This window comes from Rhinoderma darwinii, chromosome 10 (assembly GCF_050947455.1).
Source record: "Rhinoderma darwinii isolate aRhiDar2 chromosome 10, aRhiDar2.hap1, whole genome shotgun sequence".
In the NCBI taxonomy this organism is placed as follows: domain Eukaryota; kingdom Metazoa; phylum Chordata; class Amphibia; order Anura; family Rhinodermatidae; genus Rhinoderma; species Rhinoderma darwinii.
In genome coordinates this window covers 20,971,973-20,992,247 of record NC_134696.1, presented here as the reverse complement: position 1 = coordinate 20,992,247, position 20,275 = coordinate 20,971,973, and the positions used below count along the sequence as shown (strand labels likewise).

The window sequence follows — 20,275 nt, the reverse complement described above, 5'->3', positions numbered from 1 at the left end:
TTTATAAAAGCTCCCTAACTAGACATCTGCTTCAGGCGGCAAAGTCAGTGATCCCGCGCAGGTGGAAAACGGCAATGCCCCCAACATTAGATGAGTGGTTTCGGGAAGTTGCCTTGATACAGCGAATGGAACACTTGGTGGCTCACTCCCCGGCAGCTGTGGTAAAATACACGTCTACATGGTCTCCTTGGATAGTGTTTCTTTCTTCGCCTTCCTACCTCACGGTTGTAGCCTGAGTCGGCCTATGCCCCTGTGAAACATACTACGGCTCTTGCTCGCTGCTGATTTTTTACTCATAATACGCTGGAACTGGAGTCCAGGATCCCTCCTGTCCTCTCCCCTCCCCCCTATCCTTCCCTCTCGTGGGGCCTTTTTCTGTACTTTCTTTCCCCCTGACTAGGGCTATGTGCCTCTCCTTCTCTGTTTGAGTTAAGTGATCTCATTGTACCTTTTGATGATTATGCCTTTATGATTATTCATGCTACTGTTGTACACTGATAATTCTGTTTCATGTCAAGATGTGATGCACATTATTGATTTTTCCCTTTTTTTTTCTGTATGTTTTTGCTTTGGTCCACTGACCTTGTTTGTTCTTTTAGTTATGGGTGGAGGCCTTCTCTCCCATATGTTTTGTAATTTTGTGTTCTAAAACTCAATAAAAATTTTTGAATAAGAAAAAAAAAAAAAAAAAAAGAATAAATAAATATATACAGGGTGGGCCATTTATATGGATACACCTAAATAAAATGGGAATGGTTGCTGATATTAATTTCCTGTTTGTGGCACATTAGTGTATGGGAGGGGGGAAACTTTTCAAGCTGGGTGTTGACCATGGCGGCCATTTTGAAGTCGGAAATTTTGTATCTAACTTTTGTTTTTTCAATGGGAAGAGGGTCATGTGACACATCAAACTTATCGAGAATTTCACAAGAAAAACAATGGTGTGCTTGGTTTTAACGTTACTTTATTCTTTCATGAGTTATTTACAAGCTTCTGACCACTTATAAAAAGTGTTCAAAGTGCTGCCCATTGTGTTGGATTGTCAATGCAACCCTCTTCTCCCACTCTTCACACACTGATAGCAACACCGCAGAAGAAATGCTAGCACAGGCTTCCAGTATCCGTAGTTTCAGTTGCTGCACATCTCGTATCTTCACAGCATAGACAATTGCCTTCAGATGACCCCAAAGATAAAAGTCTAAGGGGGTCAGATCGGGAGACATTTCTTCTGCGGTGTTGCTATCAGTGTGTGAAGAGTGGGAGAAGAGGGTTGCATTGACAATCCAACACAATGGGCAGTACTTTGAACACTTTTTATAAGTGGTGAGAAACTTGTAAATAACTCATGAAAGAATAAAGTAACGTTAAAACCAAGCACACCATTGTTTTTCTTGTGAAATTCTCGATAAGTTTGATATGTCACATGACCCTCTTCCCATTGAAAAAACTTAAGTTAGATACAAAATGGCCGACTTAAAAATGGCCGCCATGGTCAACACCCAGCTTGAAAAGTTTCCCCCCTCCCATATACTAATGTGCCACAAACAGGAAGTTAATATCACCAACCATTCCCATTTTATTTAGGTGTATCCATATAAATGGCCCACCCTGTATATATACCCAGTATTTGAAAAAAGAAATCTGTGTATTTGTTTCTTTTCTTTTTCTCTATATTTTTGTTTCAATTTAGTTATGTATTTCATAATTTTTTGGGACGGGAGGGTGGTCACTTGTTGTTTTTCTGACTGGCCGGTTCTTAAACATACATGATTACATTAAAAAGTAGTTCTATGCTATGTGGTAATAATGAAAGTGATTCCATGATTTCATTCAAAATATAAATGCAAGATTTGGTTTTTCCTACACGGTCTGTCTATTGTTGGTGGAATAGTTAGAGGACTGAAGTTTTATTTTGACCAATATAAAAAAAATATGATTTTGTTTTTGCTTTAAAATGTTCTAAATTCTGTATATAAACAGTCTCCTATATTAAACCTGAAGCATAAATTTCAATACCAATATGAATGCCATTTAAAAATGAAATACATTTAAGTTCTTTTTTATTAACGACTTTTTAGTGCAAAATTTTATTTTATTTTGTGGCTAGAACACTATTTATTTTATTATTTCAGTTTTATTTGTATATTTTATTTTGAATTGTGTAAAATGTTCAAAACATATTTAATTCAAAGGTGGACTTTAGAGTAGTTACCTGTTAGTTTAAAATCTAATGTTCTCTCCAAATATATTTTTTTTATTTGACTGTACAGAAAAAAAAAATTTTATTTTTTTTTTAAGAGATTTGAATTTTAATTATGTATAATGTTAAACATGCTTTTAATTGAATCTAGTGTAGTTACCTGGTAAAATTTGTAAATAAAATTTTTAAGTATTTATATATTTTTTTTAGATTTGACTATAGAGATTTTTTTTTTGTATTAATGTCTTTCATTTACAACAAGAATGTAAAGTTATTTAGTTTGAATAAACTAGTATTCACATGACCTAAGATACGACATATATATTTGGAAATCATTTCATTTATTGATGGGTTGTTAATGTTGCAGGTGAATGGAACCATTGAATGTATTAAAATTGTGTTTGGCTTTTTGTTTATAATGTTGTTTGCCCGCACGTCACCTAGTATTTAAAATATTCCTGTATTTCTGTTTTTAAAAGATCATTTATCAGAAAAAAAAAACAGGACGTTCTAATTTACAAAAAAGAAAGGCATTCAAGGGGTAACATTTTAAATAATTTCTCAAAAAGAAAAACCGTGCAGTTTTTGTCACCATCGGATGATCATTTTTAAGTTCTGTGCCCTGCGCCCTCTTGTCAAACTATGTCATGAACTTTCAGTTGTAAACTCTGGTCTTTCTAAATCTTTCTTTCATTACCAGGAGACCCATTTAGTTCTTCCAGGTCGAGAACATTCATCATAGAAGGTACAAAGTACCCGCAATCTCCATATTGAATTCCGTGTCCAAAAGGCATTTTATGGGACAGATAATGTATTTTTATCTTTACCATACAAGTGTTTCCTCCCCAATCCCCAAAGGAAAAAAATATCCATAAAATGCATAAAAAAATACCCTTTAAGAACATCTTGCAAGTAAAATCCAGTCTTTTTCTAAACCCTGTAATTATTGTCCCTTACCCTGTTTTGCCCTGATTTGTGTTCCATATCATTACTCTTGTTGTTGGGATTTCTTATTTTCTGCATGGTATAATCTGATTGGTGTCTCATTTGAAGCTGTTCTTCTGCATCATTGGTGTTTTTTTAGTTTGGGTGGTCTTTTACCGGTACCGGAGCACATTACCGTTGCCAAAACTTCTGTAATGTGAGGAGAATACTCGATGATGCTGCTTCACCTTCAAGAAATAAAGAGTTTTAATATTTTCTTGAAGAGATCAGTTCTATAGCTGGGCAATTAAAAATAAATAAATTATGTAAAATAAATTTCAAATTCTGATGTTTTTAATATTATTGAAATTACCAAAAAGAGAAAAAAAAAACTACCGTATATCAAATTCAAAAATACTTTTGAAATCTGATTTTTGCATAGAACCAATAGAAAAGAAAATTATTTTTTTTATGCTTGTCCCTTTGCCCAGTTGTAGTATGTTAATTTTGCTTGTGTGATCTATTTGATACCCAATAGTCTAGTGCTCTTATGCATCAGTGCACTTTTAAGGGTCTCTTTCTTCCTCTGTACTAAGATGCTCGTTGGCTCGATGTTTTAAGGCAGCGCATGATCATATCTCATGATTTTAATGGAAGGTTTGCTCCTCTTGGCATGGGCCTAGGTTGTAAAAAAAAAAAAAAAGGTTTGCATGACGGAGACAGTTGATGCCTTATTTCTCTAAAGTGTTTCTAAAATCTCACCTTTTAAGATCCAAATTTGAAATACTGTATACAATTAAAACATGTGGAAACCCGTATAAACCCACACATTTTTAAGTTGCATTTATTGTGATTTATTTTATTTTTTTAATTCCGAAATCGGTCACTTATGACTTAAAATTTGTAATTCTGAATTTATAATTTGAAAAAAAAAAAAGATATGAAAGTTTAAAGAGAACAAATGACAATTTTTATAATTTTTTGGTGAAATTTTCTACTTTTAGAAACACTTCAAAAGTCACAATTGCACTTTGCAGTATGCCCCTTGTAAGCACTGTACAGGGAGGACGGTTTGTCCTCATGCATCCATAGCACCTTTTGTGACATCACATTAATCCGGATACATAATATTTTGCACATTTAAGTTTAACAAAAACTTGTCAGGGTAACCCACTTTATTTTAAGCTGGAATGTTTTTGGAAAATGGTACAAGATTACAAAATGCTTGTTATGTCATCGTTCATAGATCGAAGCTATTACATGCAACCCTAATATTCTGTAAATGTTCCGAAATTATTTACTTTTACGTTTCCTTTTTTGTGAGCTACTGATACTTCTCAATAAAGGCACCAGTAAGGCTAAGTTCACACTAGCGTTAGTGAGGATCGAAAGATTAAACGGAAAGCAACGGTTCTGTTAGAATTACCATTGGTTTTAATGGTAATTCTTTTGTTTCAGTTGCTTTCTGTTTGTCTCCGTTCGCTAGGTTCCCGTTTTCTTCACGGAAACCAAAGTTATGCAGACTGCAGTTTTGCTTCCTTCCAAAAAAAAAAAGGAAACCTCGCGAATGGAGACAAACGGAAAGCAACTGAAACAAAATAATTACCATTGTAATTCTAACAGAACCGTTGCTTTCCGTTTAATCTTTTGATCCTCTCTTCCTCTGATGGAAGAGAGGCAAACGTATACGAACGCTAGTGTGAACTTCGCCTAACCTGTAAATGTCTAAAATTGAAAAAATGTATTTATGATCTTCTAATAGCCACTGAATTAAACGGTTGTCCACTTTAGACCGTTCTTTTTGTGTTAGAAGGTTGACTTGATCATAAGATGTTCCGATCAGTGATTACCCAACAGCAAGTATACAATTTCCCTGCAGCGCCACTACAGGGCAAATAGAGCACTACATGGTGCCCAGTGAAGTGCTGCCGATGTGATGGGTCCTCTAAAGAGAGAGACACTCTTTGTAGCCACGCTCTGCTTCAACTAATTGATTTTGGTCCCAAACTCAAGTTGGGCTTTTAGTTTAAAAAAAAATTAAAACATGACAACGTTCTGAGATATATTTTGTGGTCCTTAAGCGAAATCTTTTACAGATTTTTTTTAGTTTTATTTAAACCTTGATTACTATCACATAGGACTGTTTTGATCCAGTGAAATGGACAGAGATATTTGTTCAAAATGTTGCCATAATATCTTTGTCTTCATTTTAAAGAGGTCAATACCAAAATAAAGCTAAATATCTTTTTATTGGAAAACATGAAAAATTGCCCTGTGAACCAGTGCTGGGCATTCTAGCCTGAAACATTTATCATTTGTAGGGGTCCGACTGCTGGACCCCCCACACGCTCTACTATTTTAGTGTGTACCATAGACTTTGAATGGAGTGGCCACGTGTATGCTTGACAATTAAACTTCTTGCCACGGTTGTGTCGCTTGGAAAGGAGGGTTGTTTTAGCGAGCGGTGGGGGTCCCAGCAGTTGTACCCCCACTGATCCAGCATTTATCATCTTTTAGTGATAAAAGTTTTAGGCTGAAATATCCCGGATTTTAAGCCTTTGCAATCACAGGCAAACTAAAACAGTCAAACATTTTTTTAGTATAGTATCTACTTTAGAATTGCATCTAAGAACAGGAGCATAAATCTAAACCGGTATGATAGTGTTCAGACCTGACTCAATGTGTAAAAATCCTGCGGCCTAACATTTCTCAAACTAGGCATGGAAATCTCTGCAGTCATTGGGGAAGATTTAGTATTCAAAATTAGCCAAAATTCAGGCTCAAATTGAGACCGAATTCTAGCGCACATGTTGTGCTCCGCATTTATTAACCGATTTAGACATGTTTGCGCCTTGCCCTTAAATGGGGCATGGTTTGGACGGAAAGAGGATGTGGTCTTGTGGGGGCGTGGCTTAAAACATTTTGGCACAAAAAACTGGCGAAAGCTTGGACAACCAAGTGGGGGTATAAGGAAGAGAAAATATCTAGCAAGATGCGCCAAATTTATCAAACCGCATGCACTATTTTTACTGATTTGGCGGATCTTCTGACTATCGTCTGAGTTTGGGCTATCCAAAGCTTAGACCGCTTAGTAAATCTGCTCCATTGTGTCCTGATGAGTTGGTGTTACTCAGATGACTGAGATATTAACCCGTTATATCCATGAAAAACATCATACCATCAACCATCAGCCTGAGATGCAACATTCCACAACTACTAACAAAACTTGAAGGGATGGAACAATAATTTCACACAAATTTCCAAAAATGTTACAATTCATTGTCCTTTGTGTACATTTTTGATTCATTTTGTTTGGGGGCAAAAGGCCATTTAACCTCTGGGCAACTTTATCTCCAATGATGGGCGGAAATACAAGTCCCTTCTGCTCATTTTTACAGCTCTATGGATATTCGTATTAAAAGTTCTACTGTAGAACTATGGGTCTTCCATGGTTAATTGTGGCAGTCGGAGGAAGGTTCTGTTATATTAGTTTGATGACCTGTTATACGGCACTTTCAAAATGTCTAGTAATTTTTTCATGTTACGTCTTTTTATTTACATGTTTGGGAATATATTTTAATGAGAATAGAAAATATTGCCATTTTTGGGGTGAAGTGTCTTGGCGTCCATCTGCAAAATTACAACTGTCCTGTGTTTATTAGGTCAACGTATTATGTTAACTTCTGCTCGGGCCTCTTAAAATGGAGACCGGGTCTCCAAGCCGCTATATTATATTGCTTCTTTTTTTTTATATATATATATTTTGAGGCCCTAATGTTGAGAACAATTAATTTTGCACATATTTTCTTTACACACAATGGTCTTATCATAAGACTTTTAGAAATTATTTTTTCTTTTAAATTTTGTATTAATTGTTTTATTCATATTTTTATAGACCAATGCTGCCTTTTTTACTAAATATGGTCATCCATTTATTTTTATATATAATATCTTTCTGGTTGGTTGTACGTTTTTGCCTCCTATCCTAATATAATAGGAATTGGAGTGAAATAGTAAACCTGCAGTGGCTAGACTTTCACAGCTTGGTCTAAATAGGAATTACTAATACTTATTTGGCTCATTGTAAAAGGGCTAGCATTATTGAAAGTAATGTCATATCACTAAGATATGCCATCACTTTCTTAATCGGTGGGTGTCCGACTGCCAGAAACCTCACCGATCCGAAGATTGAAGGGGCTCCTCAAGCGTTAGTCTTTCATAGCAGTGCTCCCGGTCCACCGGCTGTGCAGGCAATATTACCGGCTACCGGCTGTGCAGCCCTATTCACCGTAAAACCCCCCACTGTTCAGAAAGTGATGGTATCCTAGGGATATGCCATCAATTTCTGTGCTGGGCATACCCCTTTAATGTGAAAAACATGTGAGCATGAAGTTTTTGTTTGTCACATTACTTTAGTCCGGCAACTTTTTTTTTCCTCTTGTGTCACTCTACTATTGCCTTTGAATTCCAAGTATCTGTGTAATGTCCTTCTAGGAAGTCAAGGCGAATCATTTTCAACAATTCCAGATTAGAACCTTCGAGATAGAAAACGCAACGGAGTCTTTTTGTAAAGATGATAAAGAACTTATTTTTGTTAATTATAGCCCAGGATTTGCTTATTTTTCTGGTTTTCTTGTCAAAGTTTTTGTATTTCTCTTTAATATTTTCATCTTTCTCAAGATCGGGAAAGGTAACAACTACAAAACTGTTTGGGGCCAGCATTTTCCGCAAGTGACTTATCAAATGGACATGAATGATTTACACTGCTTGCAAGATGTCCTTGCAGCATTCTTTCCCTTTTCGGTGTTGTAGATTTAGCTTCCTGCATGGTATGAGTTGTCTTTTATAGTCTTGATGGAGACTTTACTTCTCCTCTCTTCCCTCCATTACTTTCTCCACAGAGACAGTCCGAGCCATGACCCATGTGATTAACCAAGGGATGGCAATGTATTGGGGGACCTCACGTTGGAGCTCTATGGAAATAATGGTAATTTGTATTTCTTATAACTTAGTCACTCGTTAACCATATATATGTGTGTGTGTGTGTGTGTGTGTGTGTGTGTGTGTGTGTGTGTGTTTTATGTTGCCCCTGTGTACCAGGTGTACCAACAAGCCCTTGTCTTTAGTCAAATGGAATTTTAGAAAGTTGTTCCGACATAACCCTTTTTGAAATAAGGGGGATCCAGCTTCTGAAGTTGTGGCCAGCCATAAGTTTCCCCTGTAGCACCAACTGCAAAAAAAAACAAAACTTGTCCTCAAAAATTACCTACAATGTCCATGTATGTTGTAGTATTCAGATTTTCATTTACCAGAACTTGTGGACTCAAACTATCAAGACCATTTTATTTAGCAACGATACAAGGAGCATTCTGATTTTATTTATTTTTTGTATTACTTATGTAAAAGTATTCGTATCCAAAAGGAAATTTTGGTTTGCCCCACATGTATTTTTCTGTATATCGAAGACCGAAAAAGAAAATTTCCATCAGTCGGAAACCAATGATTTTTTAGTACCATAGACAAAACAAGTATTCGTAACCAATATACAATTTTATATCTGTTATTTCAGTTTTAACAAAAATAAACAAAAAATGCCCAAGTGGACATTCCGAAACCCACTAATTGTAAGGGGTGTCCACGTACGCATATAGAATATTTCTATAAATGATTCACTATATAGAGTATTATTTTCTTTTTTTTGTTATCCATGTAAAAATAAGAAATGAAAAAAAAATGGAACACAAAATCATGAAAAAAAAAAATGGAACGGGGCGATTATATCTCATGGGCATTTGACTGAGCTGCTCAGACAGACGGCTTGTGAAACATTAGAATGAAAATGGGCTTTTGGCTAAAAATAAAATGTTCATATTAGTTGCAACTGTAAACAAAATAAGGGAAAAACATTTGACGTTAAGTTGTGTGGACAGGGTCTTATTACAGCTAGACGCTTGCAGAGGTATTCGAGATTAATTATTTTTGGAGTTGAACGAGCATTTATCCATACCATGGAGCAGAGGAATAGGAAGACGCAATATGCACAGGGTATATTACTGTATTCTGCCGAGTCTTTCAGATTTATAGCCTGGTGCATATTCACTGTACTGTGCATTTTTCCATTGTTATCTGTGCACCTTCTGCACCCATATTACACCGGTCTGTGGGTTTTTAAAGATAACCCTTTAATTACTAATCATTCTTTCTAAGGAACTGAGAACTTTTCTGTCCTTCTGAAATAATTGTACAATACATGTGGCAAAATAACAGCCCTTTTACAGATCACCTTTTATGTCGTTTTTAAATTTAGTTTTTAGATCTTTTTGATTTTTTTTTTTTTTTTTAATATCTTCGTGGGGCTGTTTCCCATGTTTGATTTGCGCACTCATCTCTTGTAGGAAGCCTACTCTGTAGCACGACAATTCAATTTGATTCCTCCAATCTGTGAACAAGCAGAGTATCACATGTTTCAAAGAGAAAAAGTTGAAGTCCAACTCCCGGAACTGTTTCATAAAATTGGTAAGTTCATAACCATAAAGTAGTTTTTACCTCCAATGTTTATTATATAGTGTCAAATTGAACAGTAGGGTTTTAGATGGGTCTGTTTCATTGGGTTCTTGGTTTCCTACACTTCCAGGTGTGGGCGCTATGACGTGGTCACCGCTTGCTTGTGGAATAGTATCGGGAAAGTATGATGGTGGAATTCCACCATATTCTAGAGCATCCCTTAAGGTCAGTAAGGAAAGTTCTAGATATTGTGTTTCAGTATCAACGTGTTTTTTTTATGTTCTGAGATTCTACTAGTTGTTTCTAAGTTTTATGTCTGTTTCTGTGAAAAGTTGAGTGACAACCCCTATGGGCAGCATTATAGCTCCTAGTGTCACCCATCAATTCCAGATAAACCTGTAGTTCATAACTAAAATATTATTCAAAACGAATGCATATTAGCCATTCAAGACTCTCTCTAAGAATGTTGGGTGATGACCCATGTGGGAGTTGTAATGGTGGCGATATTCTTTGAGACTGCTTTTTCAAAAAACTATATTACGAAAAGGGCTAAACCAAAAACAACTTGCCAGAGTAGAACAACTCAAGACCGTCGTAGCCAGGCTTTCCTTCACCCGTGGCAAAGATCCAGTTTGCTACCCTAGAGTTGTATCTAAATACCCTGGCCAAGGCAGACTGGCTAGTTGGAACCCCCCATTGCACCCTCAGGGCTAATGCTTTGGCTAATGCTTCTCCAGCCCTCACCCTAGCTCCGCACTTAACTCAAAGGCTTATATTTTAGTGAAAATGCTGCTTAATTCATAGTTGTTTGTTAATGTACTATCTTCTCGGGAAGGAAGTAGTCCCCCCGGCAATTAGCTGATCGCTGTGGATGTAACTGCTGAAACCCCCGAGCCCGTGTAGGGGAAATATATAAAGGCCATTCAAATGGTAATGTTGAGTTTGCCAGAGTGGGACCCTTTCTTTTCAGCGACTCCTACACTGTAGCTAATAGACGGGGTGGGGGTTCCAAGTGGGAGACTTCCCACTACATTGTCCATATACAGTTAAATCCGCAAACGAAACACCATTCAAATTGAGTCAGAATTCTCTCGTATATGCCGTGCGCCACATTTATCGTTTTAGCCATTTTTGCGCAAAGCTTGGAAAGGGTGCGTTGCTTTACAGGAAAGGGTCGTGGTCTAGCAAAACGCCGCCGTGTTAGCAAATCTGCCCCATTGACATTTGAGATCCTGTTTATTTGCTCTGGAAAAACTGCTCCTCTTGTTTTTTAAGGGTTATCAGTGGTTGAAAGACAAGATCCTGAGTGAAGAAGGACGACGACAGCAAGCAAAACTGAAAGAGCTTCAAGCCATTGCCGAGCGTCTGGGCTGCACACTTCCCCAGTTAGCCATCGGTGAGTACATAATGTATAATCACAGCGGCACAGTGTCGGATATATCAGTTGTCCTTGAACAAGACCTTCCCAGACTTGTATGGCCTGCAGGATCAGCCCCATAGAATATTAGGATTCTTGATCTGTATAGGACATATGTGTCCTTCAGGGCAGATGGGGACTGCGAGTCGGTTATTGGGTCCATCAGGTCTTGCTTTTTTTTTTTTTTTTTTTTAAAGAAACATACCACTAAGTCTGACCTAAAATATCTCTAAATTGTTTTGCAGCCTGGTGTCTGAGGAATGAAGGTGTCAGTTCAGTGTTGTTAGGTGCATCAAATGCCGACCAGCTACTAGAGAATATTGGCGCAATACAGGTTTGTATGCTTGGAAACGGTTAACACATTATAGGGATTGTATGAGATTTGAGAAAGGGAAAAAAAAAGTTAACTTTTTTTTATTCCCTGCCCCCCAAAAAAGTGCCACTCTTGTTAATGGGTTGGGTCTGGTATTGCAGTTCTGTCCCATTCGCTTCAATTCGTTGAGCTGCAATACCAGACCCAACCCATGGACAAGAGTGTCGCTGTTTCTGGAGAAAAAATATATCCTTTTTAGTTTGGATTCATTCACATGTGTTTACAAGCTGTTTTTTTTTGTTTTAGAATTATATTTCAGGAAGGGTAAAACTCCTAAGGCCCCTTTCACATAAACGGATGCCGTAATAGCCTATGGGTGACGGATGCCTGAAAGCGGCATTAGTCACCAACATAGACGAGACACGTTTATGAGATAGTCGTGAATGTTTGACTTATCCGTTTAATGGATCCCATTATAGTCTGAGCTTTTCTCGTCGTATAGAAGTGAAATGGTGACCATAAATGTAGTGTGAAGGAGGCCTAAGGAGAACCATTTAGTTTTTTTCTCTTCTGCGGTTATTCCATTCTTCTTCTTTTTTTAATTAAATAAAACTCAAGAACTTTTTGAAGTCCAGAGTACTGTAGAACTGACTAATATCGTCCTAATAACGAATACCTCATCCTTTCCCCTTACAGGTCCTTCCAAAGTTATCCTCTTCCATTATTCATGAGGTAGATAGTATTTTGGGCAACAAGCCATATAGTAAAAAAGACTATCGGTCCTAATTCCGGAGGCCTCAAATTCCCGGACTGTCACAGCTCTGCTTCGGTTCTTCGACTTGCCTGCTTTAAGCTTTACCGAATCCAAGTGGAGTGCGGTTACACCTAAGGAAACAACATTTTCCGGATACCGTCAGGAAACTGTTCAAAAGTATTAATGTGAGAAACCATACGCTTAATGTATTCAATTCTACGCTAACTTCTTTAGCCGCACAATAACGTAGTCACAGAATGAGCGCTGTTTGTAGTAATGGAAACAAAAAATCTCAACATCACCTTTTGTGTTCAGTCTGTTCATCTTTGTGAACTCGGGCTCTGTTTTTCCTTAACCGCTGGAAGCTTGAGCTGTTGCCGCAGTGCGTTTCTCTGGTTTTCTATGTTGCCTAAATATGCACACCCCGGTTTATTAATTTCTTAATGTTGTCTTTTGAGAACTGGAATTTTTTGGATTTTTTTTCTTTTTCTTTCTTGAGAAGTTCTTAATTCCTTTAGAATTAAACCCTATACCTCACCTAGGATAGATGACCTCTCAACAAGTCTTAGGCCTCGTGCACACTTACGTCACGTTTTCACGGCCGCTTTTGACGGGACCGTGAACCCGTTTTAGCGGCCGTGTGGTTTCCGTGTGCACTCCGTATTTCTGTGCGCCGAGCATGGTACTGTCCAGGGTGACAGTACCATGCTCGGCGCGCGGAAAATACAATTTTAATGTAATAAAAAAAAAAAAAGTTCATACTTACATTCCTCCTGTCCGGCCTCCAGCGATGACGTTCAATCCATGTCGCCACTGCAGCCAATCACAGGCTGCCGCGGCCACTGCAGCCAATCACAGGCTGCCGCGTCACAAAAGAAGGCCGGACTGGAGGAAGAAGAGGGACTCGTCACCAAGACAACGACCGGGTACGTATGAAATGCTTTTTATTTTATTTTTAATCAGCAGCCTCTTTTCTCTATCAGTGATTGATAGAGACAAGTGGCTGCCGATTAGTGTAATATTTTTCTAATGTTTTTCTGCCCACCCGGCGGTTGCTAGGCAACGGCTCCGTCACACACGAACGGCACACGGATGCCTTCCGTGTGCCTTCAGTTTTTTTGACGGCCCCATTGACTTGCATGGGCCTCACGGTCACGGAATCCCGGACCAAAGTAGGACATGCTCTACTTTGGATCGGAAAGGAGCAACGGACCGTCTAAAAAAAAACTGAAGTGTGCATGGCCCCATTGAAATGAATGGATTCAGGGTGCTATCAGTGACAAAAACGGATAGCACCCTGAAGGAAAAAACGGAAGTGTGCATGAGGCCTTAGGTATATCTAAAAAAAAATTAGATTACTGGAAGTATTATTAGAATTTTATTTTTATTTCATTGCATCTCCGTTAGGGATGAGAAATTCTATCAAGCAGATTTTTACTGCCGCAACGGATGTGAATTGTATTGTATCCTGGTAGGTCGGGGCTATATAGCTAATTCATATGCTCGGCCGTTGCACCCGTAGAAATGCATTAAGTTGCACAAGGTCCGCAACTTGACGCCAAAGTGACACCAGATTGTGAAAAAGTTGCGCTTGATTGCAGCAGAATCATGCGACCGCTGCAGTGCAATCAATGTTTAATGTTGCCTATTGTAGAGTGGCTGTGGGGGATGGGGGACTTTATTGCATGACTCGCCCTACACGGGTCACATGCAGTGTAGCATCGACCTAAGAAGGTGTCCGTGTGGTTTTTGGAGCCTTTGACATATCCATTTGCTGTTATTTGCTCATTATCTGCGCTCCTATCATCCATTTTTGCATATCGATTCAGCTACGTTTACACCACAGACTTGAATTTTCTGTTTATCGTGTATATATCATCACACAAACAATACCATTTCCTCCCTGGACTAACAGGAGACACTTGAACTAGATTTGTCAATGACAAGTGGGCTTGTAGTGTATTTGATTCCAAACTACAATGGAAGCCGCCGTTTTCTAGATATAACCAATGACAATGCTGCGGATCCATTTATTTGGAACCAATAGGATCGCTTGGTTGCTTCAGACTGGCGCATTAAACCGTCACCTACATTGGGCCTCATGTAGTAAAACCAGGGCAGGACTGGAGTGCTCATAGCAACCAATCCGGTTTCAGCTTTCATTTATTTTATTTTTTTAAAAAGCAGGTTTGAAAATGAAAGCAGTGATCAGATTGGTTGCTACCGGCAACACCTCCATTTATGGCCTGCAGCATTTTTCATACATTGGGCCTATTACCTAGTCAGTCATTCATTTGATTGGTCGGCATGCAGCGGCCTCTGCGGGGTAAGGGCCTGTTGACATCTGCATAGGAGGCCTCCGTCGTCACAGATAGGATCGAAAATACCGGAAACAATAGCGCTGCATGCTGTGCGATCTACGGTAAAAACAGGAACACCATGACGGAAACCCGACACAACCCTTCAAAGTCAATGGGTTATATCGGGCTCGATGGTGTCCGTCAGAAGGTACCGGCGCTTCTGGTATTTTCGTTATTCTGCTTCTCTGACTGAGCATAACAATGGAAACACCAATGCATTGTGAACAGGTCCTAATTGTATGGCCAGATAATAGTTCCCCTGAAGATAATAGCCAGGGGTTCAAGAACGCGGATCCACGACAATCGGCTGATCACCAGGGGTAGCTGTTTTTAGAGGTTCATGATGTACAGAATTAAGACTTCTTCTAGAAACAGCGCCACATCTGCCCAGGGGTTTTGTCTGGTATTGCAGCTCAGTTTCATTGAAGTCAATAGGACTTTTCTGCAATACCATACACAACCTGTGCACATGTATGGTGCTGTTTTTTTTAAGAAAGCAGCAATGTTTTTCTAATTCTGTACAACCTCTTTAATATTACACTTATAACCATGTTTAACACCGTTATCGCCTAAAGCCGGTTGAAGGGAAGGGCACATACAGCCAGTTACAGGCGTACAAAGTATTCACAGTGTCACCGTAAAAGTTCTTGTTCTCCGAATATGCCCCGGCAGGAAGTTATGTGTTTTAACGTCTTCAGTTATTGTATTTTTTAGATTTTTGAAAATATCTCTTCGTTTTAGGTTCTCTTCTAAGACCCAAAATGCACAATTGTGATCTAACGCAGTTCCTGTATTTCTCCACTAGCCTTTTTTTTTTTTTTTTTTCATTATTTTACCGATTTTCTTTTCTCATTAAATCTTTGTCCACCTTGTGGCTTTACATATTTCACAGTTAAAGAAGTTTTCCAGGATTAGAAGAACATGGCTGATTTCTTCCAAAACAGCGCCACAGCTCTCTATGGGTTGTGTCTGGTATTGCATGTCGTCTTCACTGAAGTAAATGTGGCTGAGCTGCAATACCACACTCAACCTGTGGACAGGTTTGGTGCAGTTCTTAGAAGAAAGCGGACATTTTTTTTTTCTCTAATTCTGGACAAGGAAGTTTACATTTTTTTAAAGGGATATGAACTTCAATCGATAACGAAGTGGCAGGTATCTTCTTTTATGGAAACCTTATCTAACGTGGCTCATCAAACGTCCCCATGTCTTGGTGTAAGACACTTGAGTTTTTTGTGACGGGTTTGTGCTTTGTGGCCAAATGTATTAAAAGACCCTCCAATTTCACTTAAATGACATATCTAAGGCTATGTTCACACTGCAGTGTACGGTTGGCGCATGACCCCGGGAAAACGCCTGCTGTGCTTTCCTATACAGTCGACCACTGCAAAAACAGTATACCGTGAGTTATATCATATATTTTTTTAACTTGGCAGCCGGTGCATGACTCTTTACTGCGTGGCATACAGTGGCACACTTTGGGGCTATCTAAGTCTGGAGTACCCATTCTGCAGTACACAGACCATTTATTTATATGAATGGGCACTATGTAATGCTTCATTTCCCCTGCGGAGGTGCTGCCAGGTTTCCCCACAGATTCCAGCAGATATATATTTATTTTTTTTTATGTCAAAATCCTCAAGGAATTTTTTTGTTTTCCTCTACTGAGATTAGAAAATTATCTTTGGACTAACTCGGCCTTATTTTTATTCTATACGATGACTAGAAATCCTAAAATGTTAAAATGAGAATTTTTTTTTCATGTATTGATCTTTTATTTATTTTTTTAAAATAAAAATTTTAGGTACTAGTTCTATTTTTGTAGACATATTGTCCAGGTGATACAGCATAATTAGAGAAATATTCCCGCTTGTAATACTGTATGGCTATTTTAATACATGATCCTCAAGCACAATTATTTTTTCTAACTGATATCTCTTTTCTTATTTTTTTTTGCATTTTTGTTTTGCAACGCCTGGGATATTAAATAATATAATAATACGAACAGTCCTCCTAACGAAATAAAAATAACCATTCAGAAAAATATATAGAAAATACATTTTAAAAAAGTGAATGATATTTTTTTCCTATTTAAACTTGGTAATTAAAAAAAAAAATCATTTTCTTTTTTTTTAAAGAGCAAAAAAATTCTATTGCTTTTACATAAATTGTAGTCTAATAAAGTAATTGCATAATAACAAAAATCCACTGGGTTTGGGTTTCTGCTGTAAATGTAACTTCGATTTTTTTTTTTTCATTTTAACCGGTGCCTGTATGAAGCGTTCTATGAATCACACAAGGAAATAATCTGCTTGGTGTTAAAATGAAATGGGAGCACAAAGAAATATTAATTAGAGGTTTCTTTTCTAATTATAATAAATTTGAACAGCTAAGGAAATTTGATAATTAGTTCTCCTATGAAGGTTAAAAAAATAAAAAATAATTCCTTTCCAGATTGTTACTTGTCCAGAAGCAGCTGCTGACAGCACATTGAACCTGCACGTTAATTAATATGAATGGCCGCAGCATAATTAGTGCATTGTGATGAAAACAGAATATAAGTAATCTGGTTCAAATAAATGTAACTTTTTTTTTTTTTTTTTTTTTTTTTAAACGAAGAGCGGTCTGTGAAATTCTGCTGCTATATTTTGAACTACAAGGCCGGGTTCCCACAGTGCAGATTTGCTGCAGATTTTGCCTGCATCTTGTAAGCCAAAACCAGAATTGGATCCAGGATTAGATTCCTAGAAGGCCTTTGTCTATATATTTCTTCTGTTCCTGGTTTTGACTTAAAAACGCATGCAAAATCTGCACTGTGGGAACCCAACCTAAGGGCCAGATCAGTTTTTTTGGCACCGATTTTGAACGTGAAAATCACGTCCTGAAACGGCGCCAAAAAAAAACAAACATCGCCCCTTATCGATTTCAATGGGAGGCAGAGGCGTTTTTTCCTGGGCGGCTTTTGGCCGCTCGCAGAAAGAAAAGCGGGATGCTCTTTCTTTGAGTGGTTTCTGCCTCTGACCTCCCATTGAAATCAATGGGAGGCAAAAAAAAAACCTGCGGCGCTCGTTTCTGAGCATTTGTTGCAATGTTTTTTTGCCCACAGTCCTTGCATTCGATTCGACAGCCACGGGCAAAAAAAAAAAAAGCGTTAGAACACTGCTGGCAGTTCAAATTTTGCGTTTTGTTTTTTTTCTGCCTGCAAAAAAACTCTGTGTGAACTAGGTGTTAGAAAGTGCAAAGCCATTTGACATTTTTAAGTTGGTAAATAAAATTATAGGAAATAATAGGAAAAAAATAAATCCTAAAATGCAGTGACCTACAGATCTCATTAAACGCTCTATTTAATGTAATGAATGCCGTATATTGATTATCAGACGCAGTACATATCAGATTTCACATATCCTTGGGGTAACAGGTGCTGACCAAGGTGACTCGAAATTATGAACATGGAACGTAGGCGAACGGTTTATAGTTTACCCCCTGCCATGGAGAGGCACACATCTTCAGAGCGGACCTGCTGGGAACTGTAGTCCTCCGAAGTAGCTGGCAAAGTATAAGAAGCATAAACATGTCTTACAAAGTCGAGTGTAGATATGAGGAGGGGGAGGCTTACCCAAATAACTGATAGTTCTACATTCTAAATAAAATATTTTTTTCTTTATGAACTAATTTTACTATTACGGTAAAGCATGTCAATTATATTTTTTTTTTTACTTATTTTTTATAATACCGATCCATTAAATGGGTGATTGACTGTGCTGGGACCGGTTGTACTTTTCGTAATGAGGTGCAATGAAATAATGAAGGTTTTAAGAAATGTAAAACTTGGCTTAAATTTGCTTGGCCTACTACTAAGTGCTCTTCTCTCATGGAAATGCGTGTCTATCTTTCATTCTGAACCATTCTTATAATGTGACGTACCACGAACACGCCAGAGTTAATGGTAAGGTGTATTCAATGCGAGCAAGCGACTAATAGCCATTGATCCGTTTTAAGTGACTACTCTGGAAGTTGACGTGGCCGTGCAGGCCGTCTGCCACTATGGTTATCTTCCAGTCACGCTAAACATGCGTGCCTCTATCTGTACTGACTGATGGGACGAAAGCCGCTGAATGTAAACTACAACCACGTATATCCATTCATACACTAGGCCTCATTTATCAAAAGTGGCCTTGCTGCCCTTAGCAACCAATCACAGCTCAGCTTTCATACACCCAGAGCTGTTTAAAAAATTAAAGCTGAGCTCTGATTGGTTGCTATGGCCAACAAAGCCACTTTTCCTGTTAGGAAGTTTTGATAAATGAGACCCTGTGGTTGTTTTTTTGCCTCTTTTTGAACATATTTGGTGCCTGGTCACCGTCGAGGCTAGTACAGATTTTGTCGCCAAAATTGGAGTTTGGTTGGAGTTTGCTATTAGTATTGCTTTTTGTTCAGCATCGATCATGACCTTTTTTTTTTTTAGCTAGACCTAACTTCACTGTGACCCACTTTCCCATCATATGTGTAGAATACTCGTTTACGTCCACAAAATAACTGTCTAAAGTCCCGAGATTATCAACCTCTCATTTGTGGACTTTAAACACTCCTGGGGGGGGGCTTACATATTTTATAATTATTCTCCTGATGGGACTCACACCTTGTAGTGTTTGCTACTTCTATTATACTATAGTGGTATAAGTGTCTGTTTTTTGCAAAATCGATACCCTCTGTGGTATTTACCATGCTGACCCCTATTGTATATTTTGCTACTGGTTTTTTTATGCAATCATAGTCTTTTGATGAGTCCAAAAATTTTAGGGTATGTTCACATGCAAAGTCAGAAACGTCTGAAAATGACGGAGATGTTTTCCAGGGAAAACAGCCTCTGATTTTCAGCCATTTTTTGTAGCCGAGAAAATGTTGTTGTTTTTTTTTGGAGCTGTTTTTCCATTGACGATGAAAAACTGCTCCAAAAACATCCCAAGAAGTGACGTGCTCCTTTTTTTTTTTTTACGCATTGAATTCAAAGGACGGATGTTTGAAGGCATTTAGCTACCATTTTTTCAGGCGTGTTGGAGGCGTTTACGCCCTGAAATACGCCTGAAAACTCTGCATGTGAACATACCCTCAGCATTGGGTTATAATTCTACCAAGAAAAATATTTAAAATCAATAAGAATACAGATAAGAATTATTTTAAAATAATTTCAAAGTATTTTTTTATTATAATTTTTTATTTTTTTCCATTGATCAGACATTTATTCAGGAAATATAAAAGTAGAATTGAAATGTAGGTTTTGTTTTTTTACTTTACCAACCTTTCCTCTCGATTTACACATGGTTTGGGTGTGTAAAAATGTAATCTCTGCACTTGACCGGGTGGAGTGGTGCACTCAAATATAATAACTACTTGTGATAATACAATATTTTCTTGTTTCGGGGACAGATAACGGCTTTAATATTTGTATTCTATTTATTTTGAAAATGTTTTTATGTTTTGGCTTAAAATTACAATTTTGGAGCATTATTAATGTTTTCAAGTACAACATGGTCAGTTTTTCCAATACATTTTATAACCACGAAAGACGTGCACCCATCGCCTCTACCCAGCGGGGGCGGAGATTTTGTGAATGTAGTGTCATTTTGATATCTCTGGTCACCAAGAATACTGGACCACGAAATGACCGCCCCGGCCACGTATAGAAGACAAGTGCACTTTCTCACGCTTTAACATTTACATTCAGGATGGTGGATTGAATCTGACTGTCTCATGTTTAGTTTGTGTAAATAAATAAATGCTGTCTTTTTTTTTATATCTCTGTACA

The 20,275-nt window shown here is 37.9% G+C and overlaps 2 protein-coding genes across 12 annotated transcripts in view; one reads left to right on the top strand and one right to left on the bottom strand.

Annotated features, from left to right (window-relative positions):
- Positions 1-17,077, top strand: part of KCNAB2 (potassium voltage-gated channel subfamily A regulatory beta subunit 2) — a 130,637-nt gene extending 113,560 nt beyond the window's left edge. For 7 of the 11 annotated variants that reach the window (XM_075839477.1, XM_075839474.1, XM_075839473.1 and 4 more), the window contains 7 exons: positions 2,901-2,945; positions 8,026-8,111; positions 9,520-9,640; positions 9,759-9,853; positions 10,904-11,024; positions 11,291-11,379; positions 12,055-17,077. In XM_075839477.1, the coding sequence (XP_075695592.1) occupies positions 2,901-2,945; positions 8,026-8,111; positions 9,520-9,640; positions 9,759-9,853; positions 10,904-11,024; positions 11,291-11,379; positions 12,055-12,144 (647 nt within the window). In that variant the 3' untranslated portion in view covers positions 12,145-17,077. The remainder of the gene's footprint in view (positions 1-2,900; positions 2,946-8,025; positions 8,112-9,519; positions 9,641-9,758; positions 9,854-10,903; positions 11,025-11,290; positions 11,380-12,054) is intronic. The other 4 variants (XM_075839479.1, XM_075839478.1, XM_075839471.1 and 1 more) reach the window with 1 other exon arrangement.
- A 2,609-nt stretch (positions 17,078-19,686) lies between these two features.
- LOC142661847 (uncharacterized) overlaps positions 19,687-20,275 on the bottom strand; it is a 7,401-nt gene continuing 6,812 nt past the window's right edge. The window contains exon 2 of the mRNA XM_075839480.1: positions 19,687-20,275. This exon is cut by the window's right edge and continues 1,641 nt beyond it. The gene's annotated coding sequence lies outside the window, so the exon portion shown is untranslated.